Source organism: Buteo buteo, chromosome 12, assembly GCF_964188355.1.
Source record: "Buteo buteo chromosome 12, bButBut1.hap1.1, whole genome shotgun sequence".
In the NCBI taxonomy this organism is placed as follows: domain Eukaryota; kingdom Metazoa; phylum Chordata; class Aves; order Accipitriformes; family Accipitridae; genus Buteo; species Buteo buteo.
Window position 1 is genome coordinate 14467511 of NC_134182.1, and position 12917 is coordinate 14480427.

At 40.2% G+C, this 12917-nt stretch overlaps 1 protein-coding gene across 3 annotated transcripts in view; it reads left to right on the forward strand.

Annotated features, from left to right (window-relative positions):
- EML4 (EMAP like 4) overlaps nucleotides 1-12917 on the forward strand; it is a 168795-nt gene that overhangs the window by 145822 nt on the left and 10056 nt on the right. For all 3 annotated transcript variants that reach the window (XM_075042793.1, XM_075042791.1, XM_075042792.1), the window contains 5 exons: nucleotides 801-926; nucleotides 1046-1177; nucleotides 1800-1867; nucleotides 8073-8161; nucleotides 9375-9472. In XM_075042793.1, the coding sequence (XP_074898894.1) occupies nucleotides 801-926; nucleotides 1046-1177; nucleotides 1800-1867; nucleotides 8073-8161; nucleotides 9375-9472 (513 nt within the window). The remainder of the gene's footprint in view (nucleotides 1-800; nucleotides 927-1045; nucleotides 1178-1799; nucleotides 1868-8072; nucleotides 8162-9374; nucleotides 9473-12917) is intronic.

Genomic DNA, 12917 nt, shown 5'->3' on the forward strand with positions numbered 1-12917 from the left:
AATCTAATATTTACCTTTAGAAAACACATCTTGACAGTAAGTAAGCATTGACTATTATATACAACTCTTAGGCTTAAGTAACACACTCTATTCGTATCAGTGTCTCTGTTTGCCTTTTGTTAATGTTATGTTGAAGCTGATTTCTCACGTTGAGAAATATTACTAGAGCCCTGACAGACATCTTTCTGAATGATTGCATTCATTTTCTATCTTGTGTGGCTAATATTAGTGTATTTTCTAAAGGTAAATCATTTAGAATACCAAACAAATGCACACTGTAAAACAAACCAGTCTATTAGAATTCAAGCATGCAATAAACAAACTCAATAAAATTTGGGGTCATTGCTGACATAAGGCATATGAACGTTTACTTAAGGCTAATCAGGAAGCATTTACTGTGGGCTACAGGATGTTCCTTATTTTTCACAATGTGTTTTAAAAAGTAAACAGTAACTGTGTATTATTGCTATCCTTATAAGATGAGTTGTAAGGTTGTGGAGAGCATTTTTAGTGTGTTTGGCACTTAAAAATCCATGTAATTTAATTTGTAAGTTTTTTCTACTGTGACTTATTAAAATGGCATAATTGTGATTGTTTTGGAGTGAGATCGTCTTGTATACTGAACAAATAAACGAGGTAGGTTTTGGGTCAAGTCCTGATCTAGTGTATACATGATTAGATTGTTCTTTTTACTGGGAGAACTGCAGTTCTGGTACCGTCTTTGTGCGCTATTTGTGGCCTTCAAAAATAAGCACCTATCAAGATGCGTGATGTGGTTTTACAGATGTTTCTTTTCCTAGGTTCCTGACCAGTATGGAACAATCAGAGCAGTAGCGGAAGGAAAAGCAGATCAATTTTTAGTGGGTACTTCACGAAACTTTGTTTTGCGGGGAACATTTAACGATGGTTTCCTAGTAGAGGTACAGGTGAGCACAACTTTTTTTTAAGCTACAACCCAAAAATGGTTTCGATTTCCCTGCTGCTGTGTTATTTTAAGAGAGTCTTTATTTTATTCATTGTTAAATCATATGTGTTTTCTTTCCAGGGACATACGGATGAACTCTGGGGACTGGCATCCCATCCTTTCAAAGACTTATTTTTAACATGTGCCCAAGATAGGCAAGTTTGTATGTGGAACTCTGTGGACCACACACTGGAATGGACCAGGCTGCTAGATGTATGTCAACCCTTTAATGTTAAATACAAAGCTGGAAAATAAGAAAAAGCATTAGTTTTCTGCAACACCCTTGTCCCATCTGATTGCAGGAGAAACAAAAATCCTGTAGTTACGGCTTTAAAAACAGCTATTCAGAAGCTTTGCTAAACTTAACCAGGCTCATGAGACATTGTACAGACTGTAATCTGGTTACCATTGTCTGATGCCATTCTGACAATTCAAGTTGTATAAAACTTAGTCCTTTGTTCTTGTTACAGTTTAACTTTTTCCTCAGTCATTCAATCAATCTGAAGAGGGTATCAAACAGTTGTGCGAGGTTTGGCTTTAGATGTCCTTCCTTACTGTCATTGTTTGTGTCATATTTTGGCTAGTTCTGTCCTAATACCCAAGCAAAAATATCTTTTTACACAGAAGTTTATGCTTTTTACTTTCAATGTCATGTAGTGCGTGTCACTGATAGATTAAAAGAAAATCTTTCTGAGGGTTTTAAGCATGCTGCTAACTGATTGGTTTTTCCCGTGTCAGTTCACCTCAGACTTTTAGGGTAGCTTTGGTATAAGGAGAGGTGTTTGACCATAAAGAAGCAGGTGGGTGAATGATGTGTCTGTGCCTCTCTGTTCAGGAACCGGGGCACTGTGCTGACTTCCATCCCAGCGGAGCAGTGGTTGCGATAGGAACGCACTCGGGCAGGTAAACACCTTTCAACTGCATTGTGATGATTGTGATGATTGAAAGTTTAAAGGAGACAATTTGATACTATGTATCTTATCTATTGGAATTTATTTGCTTTTTATTCTTTTTGCTTGAGGTTACGTAGCCTAAAAAGCTTGGGGGAAGGGGATCGATCTTTCTTACATGGGTTAGGTGAAGACAGAAGGATTGACTGTTGTTAGGCTGTTCTGGTTTTTTAACTACTCTTTCATGAAAGCCCAGATCTTGATTTTTTTTTTTTAAACTATTTTTTTTGCAGGGGCTTCCATGAGCACTCCTTATTGGCTTTACCAAGTATCATTTATTTTAATATTGTGTGTGTATGTTACATTAGTTAATAAGACAGGTACAGTATAGATCTTCCTCTTTCCCAAATCAAACAGACTTGCAATCTTTTAAATTGATGTGGAGAGGCAAGTGAACAGGCTAGTATTTTGATTTTTATGTAAGACAGAGTTCGACATGGCACATTGCTGCAATGAAGTCCTATTGAGCTGTTCATATTCTTCCTGAAATCGTTGCGTATTTGAAAGCTATCAAAACACAAACTGAATCTTTTAACTTGGGCGTCTTTCAGTAGTGGAAAAAATTTGTTTTAACTCATAGTGAAACTCTGGCTTGGTATCACCTCCCAAGAAAGGAGTCTCATGCAATGGATTTTTAGCAAGTACCAATTAAAAGAAAAACAGGATATTCATAGCATTAGGAAGGTGAGAGGAGCAGATATTTAATCTGTTAGGATTTTTATTCTGTTTTTCAGTTCTACCTCATGGTTGACAAATAGATGATAAAATAATGCATAGTGCATGTAAGAAAATATGGATTTTTTTGTGTTTAATTTGCCTCCTAGAAATATTTTTATGTGTAACCACATGCCTAAAAACCATTTAAAGTTTGGTTTTTAGAAACCTGTGACCATGTGCAATACCCTTAAACCTTCCTGGAAAAATGAAATGTTAAATACTTCTTAGGGAATTTCCTTTTCCAAGATGAAGATGCAGTCTGCACTTAATTCATTAGGTATAATATCAGGCTAGAAAACCTAGTTTACCTTCCTAAGAAAAATCTTGCTGAGCTCTTGTATATTTGGTTTCCACATTGTACTTTTCCATTTTTTCATCTCTTTCTAATTATAGCATTAAATTGAACAAGTGTTTCTGCCTTCATTAAGCAGAGCAGAAGATACTGGCCTAATAGTACTTGAAATAGGGAAAAGGGAAGAGAAGGTCAGGCTACATTTCTTGAGAGTTATTAGACATTTTTGAAATTATATCAAAGCACAACCAAGGCATATTGAGCAGCCAAAGCATTCAGTCTGTTGTTTACTTTTGCTTTACTTTTTTTTTTTCCCTCCCTTCCAGACCATTTAACGTTACTTTTTGAGTTCAGCACTTTTCAGTTTAAATTCTTATTTTTAAATTACTTGAGGCAACCAGTTTATACTATGTTGGATAAGTTTGTGATGGCGGCCTTTGGGGTTTTTTGTTTGATTTTTTTACCCTGTTCTTGGAACTAAGCAGTTGTATTTTCACCATTATATTTTACTGCATTCTATTGCATGATTCAGTGATAGGCTTGAGATATACAAATGAAACTGAATTTAAATGAGCCCTGGTAAGTGGACAAGTGTATGAGAAATAAATGGAATTGTGAATCAAGATAAACAGACCAGTTTTAAATTTACTGCCTAACCAGCGACATCACGCAGTGCTTTCTGTGCCAGATAATCCAGTCCAAGGGAGTTATTTCCCAAGGAATGAGGGCTGCATGATATACCTCGATTAACATAGGAGAAAATAATCTCAGACCCATAACAAGTCATTTAATAACTTGATTCATAGCCCAGAATGCTTAAAGCAAGTATTAAATGAGTCTAATCTGTTTAGGACTCAATAAACACAAACCTTGCATGTGTCTATGTGTTGCTGTTCTTGTGCTGCTCTGCTTCCAGTGTGGAGGTCAGTAAGACAGAGGTAGGGAATGGAGCATTAAGAAAGTCGGGTTTGATGGTTGAAATTGTGACATCTGAAGAAAAATGAAATTTCTACCTCTCTTCCCATTCTTGTCTGTTGTTTCACAGTGGTGTGTTTTTATCAAGCCAACATGTCATGGTCTTGGTGTGTTTTTCACATACCACTTCCCATGATTAGTATTTCGGTATCATTTACCTTTTTGGGCTGTCTGCAAACGGTCTGCTGCAGGTTTTGTTACTGCTTCTTTAAATACCTGCTGTGTGCCTGATCATCAGTTGTCTGGGATTAAGCCTGCTTTGGAGAGAACTAATACTTTTTGTGGATCCTGCTGTTTGCTGGAAATGCACAGGTGGAAAACTAAAAAGGGCTGGCAATCAGAAGTCCTACCAGAAAAGTGGGTTTTTCAAGGCACTGTACAGATCCTTTTGCCATGCTGCCAGTGGTATTATTTGCAGGGAAGTAGATCTTTCTGTGACTAATCATGTAGACTATCTTGAGTGCTGTGCATATGAGTACTCAAAAGCCACTAACATTATTAAGAAAACTGAAGGCTAAAGGACAAGACCAGCATAAGCCAGAGCCACAAGGAGGTAAATCAGTCAATAGAGCTATTGAGCATTATACCAGTTCAGCATCTGTTGTGGTATTAAGATGAAGAAGCCTAAATATCCCAGGGAACCAGTCTTGTAAGATGGGTTGGTTTGTTCACCCTGATTAATGCCTTGCAGGTTCAACATTCAGTATTACCTAAACATGGGAATTGCAAGTGTAAGTGCAAAAATATATTACTACTATGGAATACCATTTCCCTGGTGATTTAATCAGAAAAGATCTACATTCACAAATGTGAATTATCAATAATAAATGTCTGTCATGGGTCAGAATTTGTTTTCCAAAAGAGAGTAGTTTAAGGGGGTTTGTTTCTAAAAGCATGGTTTTTTATATCGGTTATTAGTATTTTTTTAAAGCAAAGGAATGGGAAGACAAGAAACAGATGAAAAGCGCAAAAGTTTTGTCTTGTTTACGTGAACTCACAAACAAGTTAAGCATGTTATCTTCGGTAATAATTGGGAGAAAAATGAATAAAAATCAGAGAAAGTGAAAGAACCACTATCTTACAGCTGGGATACCATTCATCCATTTATTTCATCCGATCTACAGATCAGAAGTTCACTTGGCAGCCAAGCTTTGCATTTCACAGCTCTTAGGACTTCGTCAGGGTCAGCTGCCATTTGCATGTTGCATACCTTGGTCTTGGAAGGAAGATCGGAAACACAGTCTCAAGGTGGACCCCAGCTGTTTGCGAGAAGGGGTTCTGTGGGGCATGCTGATGAACCGCTGTAGCTGCTAAACTGAAGACACATTTCATGGAGAAGGGCTTTTTTGCTGGCAGTTGCAGTGTTTGCCATGGCATTGGGAGAGCTTGGAAGATTGAAGAGAGCACGTCTCATTACAATTCGTGGAAGCATCAGGAAACAGCTGAACTAGATGTGACCAGTGCTTCCTTTCTTAAATTATTATCAAAATTGTCACGGTGCACTGACTCTTTCCAAGGTCAGCTAAGATTGCTGCTAGTATGTCCTCTGCAGAAGAATTTTTTGAGAAGGACTGGTGTCACAAAATGCTGTCTCCTAATGCCAGATGAAGTTCAGTGTGCACTCTTAAAAGCAGCAGCAGTTTTGCATTGTGTTTGATACCAAACAATACCCACCTCTGTGCTTTCAGTAAAATAGGGGGGGATTGAATGTTTTTCTGGTTGCATTTTAGGCTTTGGGTATTTTTCATTTTACAGACTATTAACTGGAGGATTACCTGGTTCAGGTAATAGCCTCAAAGGACCAACCTAAGGAGTCAGTGTCAGGACCAGCATCAAGAGGCATGTCCTTGTGGCAGAAGCCTCCCTGCCCTGCCCTGCCCTGGTTGTGTATTTTGGGACACGGAGGGTTCAGCTCTCCCCTTGGCTGTCTAGCAGAAGCGCTGTGCAGCATGGGCACCTGCAGGAGGGCATGGGAAAGGGGGTACATACCCGCTTTGTGGAAGAAAGCTGCTTTTGGCTGTTACTGTGCTGATCATCAGGTTTTATATCCAGGCACTGCAATTACGCTTCTCAGAATAAACAAACAGGTATCATGCTGTGTCATCTTGCTAGATAAATAGATTTTACAGTATACTGCCTAAGTTTTCTGGTAAAGCAAAAAGTCTTCCAGTCTTCCTATCTCCTGTTTTGCTGGCTGTGCACAAGAGGTGTGTTGCCCACCTGGGCTGAAGCAGTGAGGAGCCTCCAGCCTGTACTGGATTCAGGAAGACACAAAATGAGAATGAGACAGTGGGGCACTGGCCTTCAGACCAGCTTCTTGTGTTGTTTGAAAACCAGATGATTTCAACTCAGTGATGCCTCCATGTGTGTTCTTCACCATTCTGTTGTTGTCCCATCAGGATGTACTTTTAAAGCAGTTTTGCTGTCATGGTGGAGTGATTGTTTTTCTTTCTGTGGTGGCAAAATGGCATAGGTACCCTCTCTCTCTTCACCCCTGCCAAACCCTTTTGTGGTTTTGGTTGTTGGTTTTTTTTTTTTAATTTATTTTGTTTGTTCTTTAATATCCACACCCACCCTTCTCAGGGTTATCACCCAGGTAACATCTTAGTGAAGCATTTGGCAGGGCCAAAGGGGGGCACAGTTTGAACTAAATAGCAGAATAGGAACTTGTAACTCCTAATGCGTTCAGAGAACCAGCAAAGCTTCAGTGTGTAGACTGGAAATCAAAAGTCCACTTTCACCAGAGCATTACAGAAGAGAAACCGGTAGCATGGTTTCTACTGCTGTCCAATGCAAACATGTTAGCTGTTTTCCACTGGTTGCATCTGTCTTGCACACAGATTATTCAGCAGTCCATAGCATGTGGGGCTGGGGACGGGGGTTGTGTGTATGTCATTTAATTTCTTTCATGTGGTTCTCTAACCACAAGGTGGTTTTAAGCCATTGGACCAGGTCACTTTCCAGATACCTAGCTACTGGACACTGGATCAGCATGAGCTGGAATCTGATCTCCATCTGTTGTTCCTGGAGTTTATTTTAGGTCATATAACTTTGTTATGAAATAAACGGTCCTAGCTTTAGCACTGTTCCACTGAGTTCACTACGAGACAGCGGGTGGAATTGCCTTACTCGTTTTCCCAGTGTGTGAGCTCACCGTTTGCCACTAGGGATGGAAGCCTGGCTGTGGCATATGCACATGGTTGTGAGATCAGAAGTTTGGAGCAAAGAAATTAAATTCTGTGTACAGCTTTAATGTATTTAGCCATGTTGACACCTTATGTTTTCATGATACATGTGTATGTATTTATATTTTTATTAGATTTTCATTGTCTTTGTTTTGCTAATGTTCACTGTATTTAGGAGTTAGGTGGGCATCAGAACCATTGCAGAATGCTCAGGTTCTGCTGATCTTGCCTGTCTTGCTGTCAGTGGCCATTTCGGTGTACAGACCACTGAGTTTTTTAAGCTTCTCTGAGCTTTTTACGTGTGCCTCATAACTAACACTGCAGTTTGAAAGTTATTGTTAAATAATAAAAAATGCAATTAATTACCTTAGTTATAAATTATCCAAGCAGGAAATAAAAAAATAAAATGCTAGGTTATGAACCATCAAATTTTTGTAGATGGTTATGCCTTCTTACTTTGATAAAATTATTCATAGAAATGGAAAGGACTGAGGGGAAAATACCGAATTAGAATATATTTGTGTTTAAAATGAGTGTGGAAATGTTTTCCACTCCCTACTACTTCTATTTTTATTTTTTTTAACTTTGCTTCATACAAATTGAATGATCAGGTTTTATATCAAAGCTGTTCTTCAAAATGGGGAAGAAGTAGTAGATCAAAATTCAGCTGTAGCCTTAAGGCTTCAGGATGATAAGGTGCAGTCATATTAGCTACCTGGTGGCATGTTTATCATCTGGTAGACATTTTGGTGATTACTGCAGTGTTCAAGGGAGGGGGAAAAAATTGGGCTGTATTTAGAATCTTTCATGTATTCTTCACTGAGACTTATATCGCTTTGTGAACCAGAAAAGCGTTCCATTAAAAACAGATGTTTGCTGTGCTGCTTTTGAGGCGCTAGTATAAGAAGATGAAGGCAGGCAGTGATTATTGCTCCTTTGCTTGTTTTTTTGTTTAGTGGAAGTGATACTTACTGGAATTCTCTCTGTAGGTGGTTTGTTTTGGATGCAGAAACAAGGGATCTGGTTTCAATACACACTGATGGCAACGAACAGCTCTCAGTGATGCGCTACTCAGTAGGTAGGCAGACTTGTACGTTCAGAATAATTGCTGATAAACGAGATGTCTGTTCTGTTAAACTGTCTTAAACTACTCCCCAGTCACTAGAAAAGGTAGAGCTTTGAAAAAAATCATTTAAGATGCTTAATATATAACTGAATACTTGGTTACAGATTTGTTTGTGTATGCTAAATCTTGGAGTTTTGTAACTGCAAAGTTACAGTCACCTTTCCCAGCCTTTCCTTCATGTTGATCTGTACTGTTACAATAAAAGCTAGCTTTGCTCCCAGAAAAACTAAAAGTTCTCAACTAAATAGTTGGCAGGTTAACAGAACAGGCTGTAAAAAGCATAGTGTTTCAGTAATATTTTAATATACTTCTTGGTTAAATTTCAAGTTTATTAATACAAAACCATAAAACCAAACAGGTCTGTCTGAAACTCAGAGCTGTTTGCTCAGTATTTGCTATGGGTTTACACAGTGTCCAAGCCAGTATTGAGTCTCCTCTTCAGATGTGACATGACAGACCATCAGAGGCTGAATTCTCTCTGTTAAAACTGGATGGAAGAACACCCTCGTAAATCTGTTTCTTGTTTGCTTTTGGATAACATGCCATGTCAGTGGGCAAAATATTTGTCTGCTGCTGCCACATCTGCCAAGCGCAGCAATGTATTTCAAAGCACTGATGTTCCTTGACACTACAGAGGCATTTGATCATGGTTCAGGGCAACTCTTGTCCATGTAATTCTTTTAAAATGGAGACAACACAGGTTGGAAAACTGCTTGTAATGTTTGAATGCTCCACTTGTCATTTAGACCTTATTTGGTGCTGATTTATACACAACTCTACCCGCTGCCGCGCCTCCCCTGCCCCCCCCCGCCCCAGCTAAGCTAACTATAGAGTAAATACTGTTACACATTTTTATGATGCACAAAACTCAAGCCTGCCCGCTGTTGACAATTTCCAGAAATCCAGTGCAATCTGAGGATTTATACCCTGTCCATTGGACACTTACTTAAAAAAAGCAGAAGTGAAAGAACTTGCCCAAAAAACATGCCCACAAAGTAAACAGATACTGACTGAAAAACAACATAATATAAACAGTTATGTATCCTTAAATACAATTAGTAAGCAGTAGTTTAATCGAGGCTATTGTCTTAGTGATAAATCTGAAATCATTAAAATTTGGAAAACAAATATTCTGATAATTTATATCAAATATTTTGTGTTGTAGATGGCACCTTACTTGCAGTTGGATCCCATGACAACTTTATTTACCTCTACGTAGTAACAGAAAATGGAAGAAAGTATAGCAGATACGGAAAATGCACTGTAAGTTTTGGAGCAAATATAATCAGCAGTTCTTGCATTTTGATGTTATACATGCACCAAGATGTTAAGCAGTGGAACTCTCCGCGTTGATGCTTTTCCATTTTTAGTTTTGGTTATATGTTTTGTGGGGTTTTTTTCAGCATTTGATTGATTTTAAACTTCGGTCTGATGGGAACTGCAACTGTTAGTGTTAGGTGAACACTTTTGCATTGAATATGGCTAATTTCTCAGTCTATTGACTTTCTTTGAAATGGGAAATTAGCAGTAAGATGGAGAAATGCCTTGTACCTATATGCTGAAACTCTTGGGGAAAATATTACACTTGTGTGGGGGTATTTTCCCCCTATCGGTAAAGCACTCATTGGACCAACATGACATTAGATGGTGGAATTTCTTTAGAATATGTGATTTTGGAGGTTGCAAATATGCACTGTTTTCAGCTGTAATTGTTACTACAAAATTTGGAATTGGGGGATATGTTAACAATAAATTTCTGGCCCAGGGTAGATAAATCTAAGTGTAGCACAAGCAGTGGAGTTTATATTAGTCCTTATATGAGGTTGTCCCAGTGTTTAGTTAGGTGTCTAACATCCTGGCCTTAAGTTCAGCTATCTCTTTAGGTTAGTAGGAATATTTACATAAAGACCATCTGAACCTTAATGGGATTTGCAAATGATATCGTAAGAATAGGTTCACATTTGAAATGTGAAATGTTTTTTTTAAGGAGTGCATCCCCTGCTCAAAACCCTTTTCGTATGTTTGTCACCAATTGCATTTAGTTTTAAAAACAAGAAAACTGCAAAAGCTGCTTTGTTAATTTGAAAATGGGAGGTAAGGGGACCATAAGGCTAACTTGTGGGGGTTTAGGGTTGGGGTTTTTTTAATTATTTCTAAGATATTTTTTTTTTCCCCCTACAACCTTTGATGCAAGACTTGCAGTGGACACTGTTAGGGGGAAAACAAACAGGCGTTAGCCAGTCCTTTAGTGACATGTATGATGTCTTTGAGAGATTTCTCAATCATTTTTGACTTGGCTGAGGATGCGCCACACTGCTAGCGCATGGGAGTCCAGAGCAGCCTGTGTCCAGCTGCTGCCAGGGGCACAGGGCTGCAGGGGTGGTCAGCAGCTGTGGGTTTGCCCCATACCTACAGTGTGCAGACTGGCAGGGAGGGCTTGGCGCTGGCATGGGATGCAGCTGGGAGGGAAGGCTGTTGGGTATGCTGGGGACTCCTCAATGGCAGGGTTGCGGTGCAGGGTGGGCCAGGGCATCCTACAGCCCCTAAGCAGGGTGGTGACAGGCTTAGCCGATAGCACAGCCGTCGTGAGACAAGAAATCAGGTCTGCAGCTTTCCCAGGGAGCTCAGGCAGTGGGGAAAAGGCTGAGCCTACACGTAAGTCAGACTGGCAGCCCAGTGGGGCTGGTGGGGATGGCGGCAGATGGCTGCACCTCAGTACAGCATTTTACCCCATCACTTACTTTTTAATCAAAAGATAAAATCACTCAGAGATGGCTAATCTTAACACACATAATATTTAGCTTGCTATGTACTTCAAGGTCTCTGTGAGCTCTTTGAAGATGTATGAGGTCATTTATTTCTGTGTCATATGTATTATGTATCAGGAGAGAGCATGTTGTAATTTAAACCAGCATCTGTATGTCTGTCTCTCTGCCTTGGCAGGAAAGGGGTTTGTAAAAATAGGGTTGGGAGAAATGAGCATTGTTATACTCCGGCAGAAGCGTTAAGGGTTCAAAGCAGATTTCTGTTAACCATTTTTTTCAGTCCGAGTGACTGTGTGTAGAGGCCAAAATTAGCAACCTGGTTTCTGTCGGGGCTGAGCTCCCCTGACCCTTCCAGCTTGCGCAGAAGGCAGCAGCGTGTTAGCTGGCTGGAGCACGCTGCGAGGCTGCCGATCCGGTTTCATGTGCCCTGCACCTCCCCTCTGCTGCCTGCCAGCATGCTGGTGGGTCGATACCAGCTTGATACTAAGCAGAGAGACACCCAGGCATGCTGGGGACCCGGAGCACTCTCCTGGCCAGTGCTTCGGTGCTGGCACTGCGTCCTTCTGGCGTTCTTGTGTCATTCAGTAGCCTCGCGGATGACCTCCAAGTAGTATGACTCAGTCCTCCTGGTAGTCAACTTCTGGTTGTTTCTTCCAACTTGAATAAATTATTTGAATACTTTCAGAAGGATTTTATCTACTGAACCAGCATCAGCTTGTGCATAAGGGCTGTATGCCCACTGTTACATTTAAATCCCCTTTCAGTCACGACCAGGCTTTCTGCTGCTGCCAGAGAGGCGAGTCTCTGACCTGTGAACGTGTTTCCACAATGAGGGATGGTGTTGGTTGTGATCAGAAAGAATTTCAGATGAGCTGAAACAACCGTTTCGACTAGTGCAGCTGTTTTTTGAGGGCTCCAGCTATGCAGACAGCAATGTGAAGGTATGGGCTGGGGTATGAACTTCCAGCATGTCAGCAGCTCTATGGTAGCTGGCGCTGTCTCTGTTTGCCTTACATCAGAGATATCTGTTAGCAAAAGAGAAGTGTTGTGCGTTTACCGAGGGGGCTGTGGGGTGAAAGCCACACAGGCAGCCACCCTGAAGTATTTGATCCACTGGACTTAACCTGAAATAATTAGCATGCCAATCCTATAGGCTGTGGGTATTTGTACCCTTGCACCACTTAAATCTGAAACAGATGAACATTGCCAATGAAGGAGAGGGTTTCCATTTAGTTAGATAGTTTTATTAGCCAGTGATAATATGAGTAATTATGTTCATTGTCTATAAAGGTACAGAAAAGGAAAGAGTAAAATGTTGCCCTATCAGTGGGCAAAGATTTTAATAGAAAATGGGATCATCCTATTGAAAATACTACAGCAATGTTTTGTTCCAGTTCTTCGTTCAGTGATCGCTTGCCTGAAGGGATTTTGCAGCATGGAGCCCCCTGGCCAATTGCTTTGTTCCCTCCCCCGCTGCCCCCAGGAATTTTAACAGCTGCCAAATGTCTGGCAGGATTTAGTAAATGACTGACCAATTCTTTTCCATGTTGGAGTTCGTTTGCAAATTTGAAGACTTGGAAAATAAGGGGGGGAGAGAAAATCCTAGCCAACTGCACTTTTCTTTTTTTTTTTTTGTTTCCCAAAATACCAAGTTTGCATGTTGATACCGTATATCCCATCCATGACTGCAAAGCAGTTATGTCAATACACAGTTCCTCTGCTTGAGACAGAGACTAGTTCATAAGTAAATAAATCTTAAAGGCTAGCTTTTCTCCTAAATGTTTTTGCAGTCTCTCACAGATGACCTGGGGAGAGGGAGACAGACATGGCGTATTTCTACATGTAATTCTGGAAGCAATCAGCACCTCTTAGAGTTCTCTATAGGGGCAGTTGGTGTGGTGGGTGGTGCGGCAGCCGGTGCAGTGCTCCAGCATGGCCCTGGC